The sequence below is a fragment of the Chrysemys picta genome, chromosome 13 (genome assembly GCF_011386835.1).
Source record: "Chrysemys picta bellii isolate R12L10 chromosome 13, ASM1138683v2, whole genome shotgun sequence".
Lineage (NCBI taxonomy): Eukaryota > Metazoa > Chordata > Testudines > Emydidae > Chrysemys > Chrysemys picta.
In genome coordinates, this window is record NC_088803.1 from 47396655 (window position 1) to 47412224 (window position 15570).

Consider the following 15570-nt stretch of genomic DNA (forward strand, 5'->3'; position numbering starts at 1 on the left):
TTTTTTTTTCCATTTTCGTTTCATTGAGGAAAAAATCAGGGGAAAAAATTTTTTGTTTGAAATGAGCCGAACCAAAAAAGTTTGGCCACCGAAGAGAAAAATCAATGATTTGCTCAGCTCTAATTAGGAGGTAGAATAAGAAACACTGTTTAGCCTTGTTTGTAGGGCACTGATACAAATAGGATCACTTAAAATTTGTGAAAACCTCTTCAATCCTGTTCCCTCCACAAACTTGAAGGTGTTTCAAAGTACAGTAGAGAATGTGTTGGTGGCTACAGCAATAATACTGTTTAGATGATCAGTGATGATTTTTCAAGGGATCCAGTTCATTATGCTATGAATGACTGGCTAATGCATCATCTGTTGGAAGGAAAGTTTAACCTCTTCTGCACCATCACAAGGCATTGAGTTGCAGTTACCATCTTTTCTTGGCTGCAGTTCTAGATAAGACTCCATGTGGAGTCCTTTTTATCAATACTCAGTAGGCCTCTGCTGTACTTCTAATCCCTTCCAGCCCTGGTACTTAGTGACCAGAACCAGGGGTCTGAGCTGGCCCTATCGTGTGTCAGTGAAGACCACTATTGCCAACCCACCGCAGAGATCATCTTGGAAACTTGTTCTGGCCTGTTGGTAACCTAGAAGTGTGTCAAAGGGAATGACTTCTCCTTTTATCATCTAGGAGCTGTCTAAAATTACAATGCCTATTGTCTTCAATGAGCCACTGAGCTTCCTCCAGCGGATAACCGAATACATGGAACACATATACCTCATTCATAAAGCTAGCAGTCATGCGAACCCCCTGGAAAGAATGCAGGCAAGTGACACTTTCCATCTCCTCTTTGGCTTTAGAAAGGATTCCTCGTGTCCTCAAAGTCTCTCTTTAAGATGACATCCCATCTGATGAGAGATGGGTATGGCACTCTGTGGACTGGTTATAGGAAATACAAGAATTGCCCTAAAGGATCAGACTTGTGGTCCATCTAGTTCAGTCTCTTGTCTCTGACAGTGGCCAATACCAGATACTATGGAGGAGGAACACCCCTGCAGTAGGTCTATACATCACCTTGAGATGGTTGAAGGGGGTCACTGCAGTGGGTGTAAGAGGAGGAGAGTACAGTCAGGAACTGAACAGGCCCCTCACCTTTTTAATCACTGTTTTTAAAATTGCACAAACCCCACTATTTTTAGTGAAGATCCGATTATGGCTTTGAACAGCCTCAAACAAATCCATTTGCTAACTGGCATTTTGAGAGTTTTTAAGAGTGGTGTGGTGGAGACAGACTTTATTTCCCATTCTTGCCTCCCACCCCAAACCCTACATACCTTGGAGTGAGCGGAGTAAGTATCTGGTTAGTCACATGCTAAAAGACTTGTTGATGGTGGACCTGAACTAGTGTACATCAGGGTTTAGGTGTTACTCTGGAACTCTATTTCTACTTAAATGAAATGTAGAGAACACGAAGCACATGGTAAACTGTGTATGATAAATACATACAGTTTAGGCCCAATCTGTGTGATGCTACAGTTGTCCTTTATACCTGGCAGCAGAATTATTAAATATAACAAAATAAAAACTGTGCTGCTTTGCAAGGGACACTGGTGAAAATGACCTCTCCGTAGTGACATTGGAAATGATACCTAGCTGCTGTTATGTTAAACTAGATTCCACTTCACAGTCACTGGGCAAAAGAAGGGGAAGATGGGCAGAAAGGAACAGTCCAGGTCTTTCTTAGAGCTGCGTGAAGAGGAACAGAGAGTACTCAGTGTGATCTGGAAAAGTTTGTCAGAGAAAATGATTGCTTTTTGGGAGTGAAATATTCATCATCTCGCGCAAACACACACACGTATTACTTATCATAGATCATTATTCCTAGTTTGGGTCTGTCAGGATCTGAGAATGTGTTAACTTTAAGAAGCACACAGCAACTGCTCTGGCTGATTTAAAAAATGACACACACTCTTGTGTTTGGGTGCATGTGGAGAAAGGGGGGAACCTCAGGGGTACAAGAAGAAGTTGGTAGAGTTCCTGAACATAGAGGGTTTTTAAAAATTGCTATAGCACATGTTTCACTGGAGCTCTCTCTGAAGACTGCATCCTGCTGTGTTTGTTTACAGGCTGTAGCTGCTTTTGCAGTTTCTGCAGTAGCTTCGCAGTGGGAGAGAACTGGCAAACCATTTAACCCTCTACTAGGAGAAACGTATGAATTAATCAGGTGACACTGAATTCTTTTAAATGTCGTTCAAGAGGAGGGATGGTTGGTGGTCAGTGATTTAAACTGACTTCATGGCAAATTGGAAAATAGTTTATTCCCTAAGATAAAATCAGTTCACTCTGACCAGTCATATATCTAAACTCTATAGCCACGATTAGCTGAAAACCCCAGCGATCAATATGGAATCTGGAAAGATAGTGATTTTTAGAATAAGAACTTTATTTCTATCTGTAGACTCATATTTTCTGAATTGTACAAGGGCAGTGAAGTGTATATTCTATTCCTCCCAAGAGCCACTCCTGCCAGAGACTCTTAATTACTGTAGCAAGTGCCTTATTGATGGCATAGTGTAGAGTAGATTGAGACCCTTTCATCTGGTTTCATTTGAACCCAATTTCCCAGAAGTGGACTACTATTGCCCAGCAAGCTTTGGAATTGCCAGGAGTTGCCCAAGTGAAATTACTTCATATGCATTCCCAGGTTGATAGTGTTCAGTTTGTGATGTAGTTTTCATGGTGGGGAACGTGTGTAAGCATTTATTGATCCCCTACATTCACTATGGAGACTATGGGATCTGAGTTCAGGTTTGGTCTAAAAATCCTCAGACATGTTTTTAAAAAAAAGTGTGATCTGACTTTTATTGCAATTTTAATAAGTTCCTTCTTGATAAATGTTGACTACCTAACTTTTTCTTTTTTCTTTTTTTTCCCCTGCCTAGGGAGGATTTAGGATTTAGGTTGATATCTGAACAGGTCAGTCACCACCCACCTGTTAGTGCATTTTATTCTGAAGGCCTCAATAAGGACTTTGTTTTTCATGGATCAATCTACCCCAAATTAAAGTTCTGGGGGAAGAGTGTAGAAGCAGAGCCCCGTGGAACAATTACTTTGGAGCTTCTAAAGTAAGTATAACCAAAACCTTTTTTCTCTGTTGGACATATATCCCTTAACTATATTAAAAAAAATATATAGTAAATGCTCTAAAGGACCATAATATATATATCTGGGCCATGACTGTCTTGAAGAAGCATTCAACTAATTATGAAACTTTTCTTGGAGTGGGTGGAAGGAGGGGATACTAGGGATTTAAGCATGGGCTATTGCTCATCGGTTAATTCCAGGGCTTTGTTGGAAGAATGCCATGGTCTTGCAGCTGTAACAATTTGGCCTGATTTTATTCAAAGGCAACTGGCATTTCTTGAAACCAAATGTTATTTAAAATTACTTGTTCTTTAAATATTGTTAGGTGCCTGAAAAAAAGAGAACTAAAAATACTTTCGCTGAGATAATCGATGCCACGTTAATTTCATTGGGAATTTTGCCTCTAAATACCCCAGGTGGTTTTGATAATGTCAACAGTGTGTATGTGTAAACTATATATAACTTCTCCAGAACAGATACTGTATGCCATGGTAAACCCCAGGAATTCAGGTAAATTTCTACCTACCGTTAGACATGACTCGCCTACTTGTGTACAGAGGCCCCTTTATTGAAACCAAATCTCTATTTCCAGGTTACTCCCAGGCTCATGTCTGACTGAGAGCATATCTTATGAAGCAAGTGATTTCATAAGTTGTTTTGTAGCATGGCCGAGCTATAATTAAATTAAAAAGCCTCCCTAGACTTTTCGGTAAGGAATTAATGAGTGCACTCAGGATGGTAGTGAAGTAAAACTCATTCTGGAACTGAGCACTTTGAGGTGGTTTCATAAGAGCTCTTAAACAGATGTAGATTTAGAGAAGTGGTTCTGAAATCTGCTGCTTTTGTGAAACCTTTAAATAGACATTTGGTTTTAATAAGGTGGTGACTTGCTTACCTTATAACAGGTTCACTTCTATTGGAGATACTTGTCTAACTGTAACTCGATGCTATGATATCTGATCTTTCTGGGGAATATAAAACATGAGCTGCATGGTATCTGAACTGTGTTGTGATGAAAACAGAGTAATTGGGCAGCTTGCCTCTATACCTCAATTCCTTGGTATGTAGATAAATTATTTTAATACATTTTTAAATGCAGACTACAAATATTCAACCAAAATAAAAGCTAGTAATGGAAAAATTGCCTTTATTCAGAAAAGTGTTTCATTAACCTCTTGTGGTTTGATCAGTCAAAAAGCAAGTTGAGGTTTTGTGCCATTCACTTCCAGGCTTTTTAGGATTCTGAACTGTTCGATGCTGTACTTCTCCTGTGAACACACTAGAGTCTCTATTGATCTAACTAGATCTGTAAGCATACCAGCAGTATTGGGCAAGAATTCATTAGAAACAAATGTGTTTAATAAACTACGCTGTCAGTAAACATACATGCTGCTTTTGTGTTAGTCATGACTGCACTTTCAAAACATCCGTAGTTTGATTAGCAGCCACCTTTCACTAACCCCAATATTAAATTACATTTCAAGTGGTAAACTAGGACACGTGAGTGCTGCTTCAACTTGTTATATTTGTGGGCCATACAAATGTTGCCATCCCAAAAACCGCAGGATGAATAGAAATATTAAAGTGCTCTAATTTCTTATGCCACGTGAGCCTTATATGAAAATGCAACTATTGTTCTAAAGTTCAGTGGGAGGCAGTTTGTCACTTCCCCATCACTAAAGGAGTCAAACTTTAAGGCTGTGTCTGTGCAGTACTGGAAAATGACAGACCAGTCAGATACATTAAGCAAAGTTTTGTTCAGTCACTTCTTGATATAAGGTGAAGGTTACAAAGTGGTTGGTGCTTTAATTGTTTGCTCTTGCTGCCATTATATCAAAATATTTTTTTTCTTGTATTCTCTGTATAAACAGAATTGAGAGAGAAAAGTTTGACTTACAATATTATTAAAATGTCTTAATTGCTTACAGTGCTGAATCCAGACAATATTTGCTTCATCAGTGTTGAAAGAGGGATAAAAGATGACTTCATAGCAGAAATATGACTTGGCCAAGCCAGTGAAAATAGGAATCCAGTTGTTGACAGATTAACAGTTTGACCATTTTTAGACACTTTTTTTGGGGGGGGGGGCTTGAGTCAACAAATACTGTCTTTGTAAAGTTGGTGCTACAGAGCATGTTTGATACAAAACTAAGCTGAGAATTTTAGTGCTAGGATTTTTTTCTTCAGAGTAACTCGGTAGTAAAAAAAAATAGGGATGAAGTGGAAAAATGGAATTAAGGATTAAATTAGATTATGAACATAGTTAAAAAAGACTGAAAATAGTGTCATGGACTCAGTGACAAAAATCTCTTTTTTCAGATAATGAGCTGGCATTCTATTCAAGTATAAGGCCTACACAAGAAGGTTATTTTTCTGGTGTCAGTAATTACATAGCTTGTGTGAATCAGGGAGGTATGAGCTCTAGTGACTAATGACACAACTCCTACTGACTTCTGTGAAAGCAGGTGCAGGCCTCAAGGGTTCCTCCATGTTGTGAGGGCTTTTTTTTTTTTCTTTTTTTTCTTTTTCTTTTTCATTGCAATTTTTTTTTCAGTTCATTCCCCCAGAACTCACTTAAGATTAAGGGCCTGATGTGTCTCCCCCTCTTCCCTTCCCCCTCCCCCCAAACTGGTACTCTGCACCTGCAGAGCCCATTGACTTCCACATCTCTGAAACTAGGCCCAAAAGCATTTACCATCAGATGCGTGTGTGAAAACCTATCTATCTGAGTGGGTTGGTCTGCCTAGTTCCCAGTGGAGAGGTGTCCGTGTCTCTATCAGAACTGGTCGTGACCAGTATCCTTGATGGCAGCCTCAGCAGAGATGTTCATATTAAATAGTCATGAAGAGGGAACTACTTTCTTGTCTTTCAAAGTGGTCTCTCTGGGTCATGGCTGTGGTGGGGCTACTTGGGGAAGGTTACAGTGGCTTCCTGTGGCTGAATAGACTTCAGTGTCTAGGGCTGTCAGTCAAAACCCTTGTGTGAGCATCAGATTCTCTCACAACTTTAAAAGGACAAATTAAAATATTTAAAATGTCTTGATTGCTACTGATGCCCTGCTCCGGAGCGCATATTATCAAAGGGCACACATTTGTAGATGATTCCATAGGCAATTTCCTCTCTCGCTCTCTCTCTTTTTAAATCACTTATTAATGTCTAGTGAGATTCAGCTAGAACACACTGCCTTGGTTACAAAGAAAGTCCGTATAATTTTAAAAAAATAAATAAAATAAAATAAAGCTAAGTAGATACTGTTCAGTGGGGTACTAAGTGTTCCACCCCACTACAAGATACAGGGCAAATTAGAGTTTAATGCTGTTTCACTTTCTATCTTTAGTTCAAGAAGTGGATTTAGTTTCCTGGTATCTGACTTCACTTTTCTGGCTTCTTTCACAGACATAATGAAGCTTACACGTGGACAAACCCAACCTGTTGTGTACATAACATAATTATAGGTAAACTGTGGATAGAACAGTATGGAACAATAGAAATTGTAAATCACAGGTAATATTACTCATTATGAAGCTATGAGCATTGGCCATTCTAGAGACTGATAAATGATAATCACAGCTCCAAAAGCCTTCCCCTTTGTAATGGGTCTTCTAGGTCCAAAATGTTATCTCCTGTTGATCTGCTGAAAACTGTCTAAATTATTTATTCTTCTGAACTGGTTAAGTAGTTCTTTGTGTTTGAAACAAATATCAAAACAGTGATAACACATGATTATGCAGAAGACTGGATAGGATACAGAATCTTTCAACTCCAGGTCACCGGTTCAAACCCCGCACAGTTGATAGTGAATTGCCATTTAATGGCTCTGCAGTGAATTATGTTTAACACATACACATCATAAATCACCATCCCGCTAGTCAATAATGGCCACGGTTATTTCAGTTTCCTGAATTTAGTCCAGGAATCTTGGCTTGATGTCTGGCTGTAACATAGTTTGGCAGTAGCACTTGAGTGCACGTTTACAATGTGAGCTACCTTTAGTAGCTTTGTCAACTTCATGTGATTAGCTCACCATCAGGGTATTGATAGTGATATAATAAGAAATACCCGGGGTAGGGGACAGTCCTATATTCCTTTTCCTTTTGACTCCCAATGACTCCGGTGAGTTTTATATGCACACTTTATGCAGAGATCACCCATTAAAGTCTTCCTTTGGTTTTAACAAGCTCTCAATGTTACCTTTTATGCCTGTCTTAGAATAAAAAAGAGCAACAAGGACTTCCAATAATCTAGTGGCTTTTACTACCTGATATCTAATATTAAACACAGGTCTAAGTGATTTCATTAAATAGTGTTAGTTTCATTTTAGCAAAGTAAATACATTAGTGAACACTGCACTTCAGACATTTAGATGCTGGCTTTCTAAATGGTACGCTTGTTCCCTTTACAGTACTGGAGATAAATGTATCCTTAATTTTAGACCATGTGGACTGTTTGGAAAAGAGCTTCACAGAGTAGAGGGTCACGTTCAGGACAAAAAGTAAGTGGAAAGTCTGTCGGTCTTATACTATATGGGCATCTAGTACTTTCTTTATAGCACTAGCTTGTTGGACTGACACATGCGTAACATGACTGCTAAATTTTTACATTGGTACAGACTCCTCCCATTCTCATTCATTTCTATTTTCTGGGTGAGCATTACACTTACTGGTTTTAGAGTGAGCATTTCAGTCACTATTAGCAAAGCTTTAATGCCATTTGCACCTTGGACTTTAGTGCAGCAATCTTGATTTAAAGGACAGGTATCCAGAGACAACAGAGAGAATAATACAATTGCTGACTGTGTCCTTTCCTTAGTAATGTATTACGACTTCTAGTCTTCATTTAAAAATATTAACCAAAAAATGCTAACAGCTGTATTCCCCAAATGCAACCTGTTCTATAGCTCTTGGTCTTTATACACTACAATATCAGCTTCATTGCTTTTATAATCAGTTTAACAAGCACGAGACTGATGGCTAAATAGTGAGGGAGCATTCAAAGCACAGGACTGAATACCCTAAATGTTGGGATAAACTGAAATGTTCATCTTTGCATTTATGTTCTGATAAATGGCTTCCCAGAAGTTTGTAGTAATCAGGGAAAAAAAAGAAACAGGAAAACCTTAATGTAATCTGGATTAAGTCATGCTGATTTTAATTTAGGCTAGGAAGTTATAGAAATTGGGCAACAAAAATAAGTCTCCTTTCCTCTATAAATAGCAAGAAGAAGCTCTCTGTGATCTATGGCAAATGGACAGAATGCTTATGGTGTATCAATCCTGCCACATATGATGCTTCTAAAAAGAATGAAAAGAGAGGTGGTGACCAGAAGAAAATGAAGCCGGTAAGGTTTTAGTATAATTGTTCAGGAGAGAGCTGGTGTTGCTGTATCTCTCCCATTTGAAGGAAGCATCTTCAGAAAAGGAAAAATTTCTTGTTAGAAGAACATCCGTTGATGTGGTTGTGGTGAACTGATAGCTATAATGGTGGATATTTTTCATAACTAGGTCCCTGATAACAGGAAGTGATGAATGCTCTGAACTTCCATTGACTTCAGTGAAAGTTGAGGGAATTCAGCATCTCAGAGAGATTGGTCATGGAAATTGGGTTGATATTTGGTGACTACTGTTACAGAGATTGAGTTACATTTTGCTGTCTGCTAGTAAGGAAAATGGCAGTATTGCCAACCTCAAGCATTTAAAAATCTGCATGAAATATCACTCGATTGTCTTAAAAATATAAGATTTTAAAAGTTTGGCTTTTCATTTCCCTTCTGCGTTTTGAGCCTTTAGGGTTCATGTTGCAGAGAAGAGCTTAAAAATGAGGGCTGTAAGGTTTTTAAAAAAACAAATTCATCTTCCCTTTCTGATTAACTTACATTTAGAAGGGGAGTTGCCCAACAGGAAGCCAATGGAAAGCATTCACAAGGATTTTTTTAGAGAGGAAGCTTGAAAAGTAAACTTGAGCTTGGTTTCAATTCAGAATACTACCCATCTATTACACAAACTGAAGCATATCAAACCAAACAGCACATTATTGGATTAAATACATGTACATCATCTAGATAGACACAATTTCTTGTTTTGTTTTTCAATTGTGTGACATTTTCAGCTAGGTTGTCAATGTACTAGACTTCCCTATTGATGGTCATTATTATTTTTCAGGTAGTCTCTCAGGGATGAAATCCTTTTGACCTCTCTGCAATTTAGCTCTGGAAGGCCCAATTCACAGTGATTCCACTATAGAGGGGACTGGTGGCAAGAAGTGAGAGTGCAGGGTTGAAGGTGGGCCAGGGGAGGAATGACGGGGCGGGGGGTGACCCAATGATCCATGACTTGTGTAAATCTACTGAATACAGACAGTATCTGGGGCAAGGTTGCACTGGGTGAGCTACATCTATAGCTGAAAGATGGTGGTGGCAGAGACTGTGGTTAAGTTGCACACATCCTGTTTTCAGATTTGGGAGGAAGAATATTTCCTCACCGCAGATTGCAAAGCCCATTTATTCAGGCTTCACCCTGGGAGTGTGAATTTCACTCTTATTGTGTGAAAGATGCAGTGATGCAATATTACATTTTTGTAGCCAGATTCTTCTTGGCTGTAAATTTTTGGTTGACTGTTGCTGGTGGCTTGTGAGACTTGCATACAGTTTTTAAAATGGGTGAAAATTTATAATACCATTCCTGAATGTCTTTTTCCTCTGTATGTCTTGAGAGTAAAGCATTAAGTAGTAGTGCCAAAGCTCACTGTAATGATTCTAAAATACTTCTTGCATTTCCTCTGTTTACAATTTTGGAGTGTTTGATACTGAAATAATGGCACTACCTCTGACAGCACAAACTTACCCCCTCTCTCATGTTGTTGTTATAAGGCAGTAGAGTATTTTAATTCCAATTTGGCCAGCAGATGAGGTCTGTCTGATTGGTGGTTTCCTGGAACCTGCAATCATACCATTTCCAATTCTAAATGGAAAAAAATAAAATATCTGGACAGAGGAAAGAGGAAACAGCCCGTCTTTCTGTATTTTACTCTTGCTTTTAAAAAAAATTAAAACATATTATTTATGGTAATGAAACAAAATTCCATGCAATGTCACCTTCTCCAAAGGAAAGGATCCTTTAAGGATCGTCACTGTTGGGTTTCATGCCTTCTGTTTAGGGAGCCATCGAGCTACCTGATATGGTAGGGCTTATGCACAAGCAGCACATACCATATACCCTGTGTTTTAATGATTTGAAAAACTGATGGGCTGGCTTCACTTTAGACTATGAATTTTTTTTTTCCCCGCTGCATTTTACACTTCATGAAGCCTGGTTCTTTTTCAATCTCTCTAATCTCATCCTGAGAGGAATTGTTACATTTTGTTCCTAGAATATCTGAAACTAGGTTCCTTAATTCTGTTGGAATAAGGTATTCATTTTTTTTTTACCACCTCTTTGTAGAGTGTAAGAGATGATGGGACCCCTTCAATCAGTTTTAGACTGTTAGTGCAGTGACTGTGTAGGCAAATGCAACACTATATGCACCTCAACAGTACCTGTCTGTCTTCTATGGAGAGTGGGAATGTTGGTTAGAATCCTGGAAAAGTTCTCAATCTTTTTTTAAAAGCATCATGAAATCTTTAATGACCTCTAGGCAGCCAGCATAGATGGCAGAAAGAACCAGTATTGCACTGTATTAGGCATGAGTCCTGGTTTAAAATGATGGCTTGATTTAGGTAAAGAAAGAAGTAGTCAGAGGATCTAAAATGTTCGACTCTTGAAATGGTGCTTGGTGTGCTTCACAGAGGCGTAAGGAACATTAGCATACCAGCTTGCTAACCAACCCTCAGAATCTGGTATGTGACTACACAAGACTCAGAAGTACAGATGTCTTATGACTTATTGCTTACCTAGTGCTCCCAATGTATGCAGCACTTTACATAACAGCGTAAGGCTATGTCTACACTGCGCAGTAGGCTATGTACTCCGCCTGCCTGCGTGGGTTTAAATAGCAGTGTAGATGGTGAAGCATGGCTTAGGTAAATAGAGTACAAACGTGCCTGAGGTTGTGGGTTTGTACCCAAGTACGTGCTCCCTATTCGCCCAGGCCATGTCTTCCTGTCTACACTGCTGTTTTTAGTCATATAGTGTCCTTCTGTCTCCCTGTTGCGGGAAGAGACTCTTGTGCGAGGAAGGGCTCTGCCAACACCCTGCTGATGGAGCCTTTCCCCACGGCAGGGAAGAACTGTGGCAGCGGCTGCCTCCCTGCTGCCAGAGTTTTCCTCGTTGCAGCAAAAGGTTCTGGAAGTTGGTAGCTGCTGAAGCTTTTCTCTGCTGCCTCCTTGCCCCCCACCCCCGTACTAGCGCCTTTCACTGATGCATGTAGCTACACGCCATAGTGTGAAGGCAGCTTGCTTTTCACTGTGGCCTGTAGCTACACATACCTTACGTGCTGCCAAAAGTGGTGTGTAGTGTGGATATAGGTATGGATGCATTACCACAGCAGAAGAGCTAATAGTCGAAGACAGGAAAAATAGGATATGGGTCGAGAAAAGGGAGGGTGAAGTAAACAAGAAAGAAAAGATTTCTGGAAGACATGAATGCTGATGACAGAAGGTGCTTTTGCTAGATAGAAAATAGGTGCTGTTCCAAGCATAGTAGGTAGCGTGGAAGAAGGCATGAAGTTGAGTAGGAGGAGATGAAGGGGCAGTATGGAGGATGAAGAAGAGCATAAATGAGGAGGAGGAAAGGAGAGCAGAGATACAGGTGGGGTGAGATAATGGAAGGTCTTGAATTTGATAGAATTTTTAATGTCCTCTCCAGAGAATGCTAGGCAGAAGAGCTGTATGTAATTTCTCTCTGTTCCACTATCAATTATTGTGTTTTTGTTTCAGAGCGAAGATGCTGGGAATGATGAGGCCGATGATATGCCAGAGATCCAAGAGACTGTGCAAGTCATACCAGGCAGTAAGCTGCTTTGGAGGATAAATTCTAGACCACCAAACTCATCACAGGTGACTAGTTCAATAAATTAGAACTCTCTGGTCATGGTGGCTTTTCCAAGAACGTTATCGTAATGGACAAGGGTAATTCATCTTAGGTACATGGTATTCTTATAGGTAGGGCCCCACCCAATTCACGGTCCATTATGGTTAATTTCACAGTCATAGGATTTTAAAAATTTTAAGTTTCATGATTTCACCTATTTAAACCTGAAATTTCACGGTGTTGTCATTGTAGGAATCCTGACTCAAAAAGGAGTTGTGGGGATGGGGATTGCAAGGTTAGTAGGGAGGGTTGCGGTACTTTTGCGCTGCTGCCTGCAAAGCTGGGCCCTCAGTCAGCAGCAGCCGCCGCTCTCTGGCCGCCTAGATCTGAAGGCAGCAGCGCTGAAGTAGGGGTGGCATGATATGGTATTGCCGCCCTTACTTCTGTGCTGCTGCTGGTGGGGTGCTGCCTTCAGAGCTGGGCGCCCGGCCAACAGCTGCCACCCAGCTCTGAAGGCAGTGCAGAAGTAAGGATGGCAATACCATGGCCCCCCTAAAATAATTGTGACCCTCCCTGCAATTCCCTTTTGGGCCAGGACTCCCAATTTGAGAAACACTGGTCTCCCCCATGAAATCCCTGTAGTATAGGGTAAAAGCATACAAAAGACCAGGTTTCATGGCCTGTGACACGTTTTTCATGGCCGTGAATTTGGTAGGGCCCTACTTATAGGTAGATTTGAAAAACGCCCAGAAAATCATCCTTTGATATGAGGGAAAAATAGGCAAGTTTCTTTTAGAGTGTGTGTCTGTTTTGTGTGTCCTTTTCAATAAATTATAAAAATGATAACCTTGAGATAGGTTCTCTGAGTCTGAGCTATGAGCAACAAGCTTTCTTGATCCTCTGTAGCAAGGACTCTTCAATCACTACAGTACGATGTTTTTATTTGCCTGAGTCCACAGCACAATTAAAGGTGGCAATTTCAAAAGTGCTCAGCATTAGCCAACCCTGCTCTTACTACAGTCAGTGAGAGCAGATTTGGTTCAATAAGTGCTTTTGAAAATCACATTGTGACAGCCCAGGAAAGGGAATCAAATGTCACTTACTGTGATTAAAAAAACAAAACAAAAAAACTTTATTATATATGTATTATCTTTATTCTGTCTTAAGATGTACAATTTCACCAGTTTTGCTGTGAGTCTCAATGAGCTGGAAACGGGCATGGAAGCAGTTTTAGCTCCCACTGATTGTCGTCTACGTCCAGATATCAGAGGCATGGAAAATGGAGAGCTGGGTATGTGTATTTGCTAGAGATCTGGTATTTGTTAATTCTTTCTCTTTACAGCCCTCCACTCCCCTGACCATAGGGAATATGGAAGAGAACTGGTTTGGGGTGAGGTGGCTGTCCTAAGGTTTTTACCCACCTCTTAATTCTGGGCAATAATTGTATTTCCAGGGTAACTTTGTTTTTATCACCACAGCGTGAATGATTGTGAATGTTACTCCCTCCAGAACAGTGTACATGACTGTTCTTGCCAGCAGAGTCTGGCAGTGTAGGAGGCCAAGGTAGATTCTGAATACAGATATCCTGTGTTACAGCATAGTTGGAAGCACATACTGGGAAACTGGTCAGAAAGATTCTCTGTTGCTCTGGAGTTTGCTTGGAAAAATATGTAGGGTGGAATAACAAGAATGCATCCTGTACTGCTTCTGGCTGTATCCAGTTTGAGTCCTTACCCCATCCAGTACAGTGTTTCTGACACATGAAATTCCAAGTTTAGGATTCCCAGTATGTTTGTTGGATCATCCACTCCTCTGGTGTGCTGCTGCCTAGAAGGGGTCAGAGGTGACTGTTTTGGATTAAGGAGAATGTGTACAACAAATGCTTTCCTGTGCTTAAAGTGAATTCAATTTTATTTCTCTCCAGCCTTTCCCAGGTTTTGTTCTTTTTGTCTTTATTTTGCAATGTAACCAGTTCCTATTTAAATGTTTGTTAGACCTGGCTAGCAAAGAAAAAGAGAGACTAGAAGAGAAACAAAGAGCCGCTCGTAAAGAACGTGCAAAAGATGAAGTGGAATGGAGGACAAGGTAACTATTAAAGGAGGGGAAGAAAGTTGGGCATGTAGTTAAGGTTAGCGAATGGTTTGGTTTTTACTGTTTGATTCCTCTTTGCACTACAGAACAATTTATAGTGTCACTTAAAGCCCTTGTGGGGAAAGAACATTTGAAAAATGCAACATGAAGTCAAAATTGTAGATTATTTCATCCCAAAGTACCCATACTGCTGTAAATAAGTTGAGGCTGAAACTTGTCACAAGAACACCACGGGAGTACCAAAGTCTTTTGCCTACTGGGGTTGGCCTTTTTACTACAGGATGAATAAAACCTTGGGAGTATCCCAAAGGAGTTGTTTTAAGAGAGGGAGATTCTTGTGGAAGGTGGCGTTCAGTGGATATTTCCCTGTGTAGTACTGCCAGCACCAAAAAAACCCAGCCATCCCAAGGATAGACGGGGCCAACCAAATGGTGTCCAACACATATCACCCAATGGTGGAGATTGTTACTGGGAAACAAATTGCTGTAAAGAACATGTAACCCAAATGGTCATCTCCTAAAATAAACAAACGCCAAAAAATACTAATACAATACTTTAAAATTCTAAAGCAGTTTTCATCCCTAGGTAACTTTAAAGTTCTTTACAAAGGTGGGGTAAGTAGGGCTCAGAGAGGTGCAGTAACTTGCTGAAGGTCACACGGTGACTCTGTGGCATCCTTGGGAACAGAAATGAAACTGATAATGAAGGTTAAGAATACATCTGTGTAAGGAAGAAAAGGAACATTTGGATTATGGTTATTCCCATTTAGGCATGTTTCAGTGTAGTAACAGGCATAACACTGAAAGATTTGGGTGGTATTTACTTTTCCTACTGTTAACCCACAATCAAGTCTTAGAGTAGCAGCTCTACTTTTTTGTGTAATCAAGTCTTAGTTGTGGAAAGGTATTACTTTTTAGATTGGAAAATGATTTACCTAACTATTGGATAGTGCAGCACCATTTTGTTCTTGTTCAGTAATAAAACACACAAAAAATAGAAGCATCTTGAAATACAGTGCATCTGTTGTTATATTGGTCTGATTCACAATCTTGCCTTACAGGCACACCGGAAAAAGAAACCAGGCTATTCTTGCACTTTTTTGATTTTTTGTTTTTTGTAGTAAGCAGATAAAATTAAATTCTGAAGCAACAGGAGGAGATTCTCAAAGGTAGAAAGAGCAGTTAAGCACCCAACTCCCATTGAAACTCAGTGGGAAATGGTGTCTAATTCCCATTCATACCTTTGAAAATCTCTTCTAGAGCTGTGGTTTTCAACCTCTGTTCATTTGCAGACCCCTAAAAAATTTCAAATGGCAGTGGGGACCTGTAACCGGGTCAGGACTCACCACTGCTGGCACCTCCTGTTGGTTGCTCCGGGAATTAGC

At 40.0% G+C, this 15570-nt stretch overlaps 1 protein-coding gene across 24 annotated transcripts in view; it reads left to right on the plus strand.

The window, feature by feature from the left end:
* Positions 1-15570, plus strand: part of OSBPL2 (oxysterol binding protein like 2) — a 55889-nt gene that overhangs the window by 34461 nt on the left and 5858 nt on the right. For 18 of the 24 annotated variants that reach the window (XM_065566118.1, XM_065566114.1, XM_065566122.1 and 15 more), the window contains 9 exons: positions 680-814; positions 2116-2213; positions 2932-3114; positions 6530-6637; positions 7536-7625; positions 8347-8470; positions 12002-12121; positions 13263-13386; positions 14090-14180. In XM_065566118.1, the coding sequence (XP_065422190.1) occupies positions 680-814; positions 2116-2213; positions 2932-3114; positions 6530-6637; positions 7536-7625; positions 8347-8470; positions 12002-12121; positions 13263-13386; positions 14090-14180 (1073 nt within the window). Of the gene's footprint in view, positions 1-679; positions 815-2115; positions 2214-2931; positions 3115-6529; positions 6638-7535; positions 7626-8346; positions 8471-12001; positions 12122-13262; positions 13387-14019; positions 14181-15570 lie in introns of all 24 variants that reach the window. The other 6 variants (XR_010592330.1, XR_010592329.1, XR_010592327.1 and 3 more) reach the window with 1 other exon arrangement.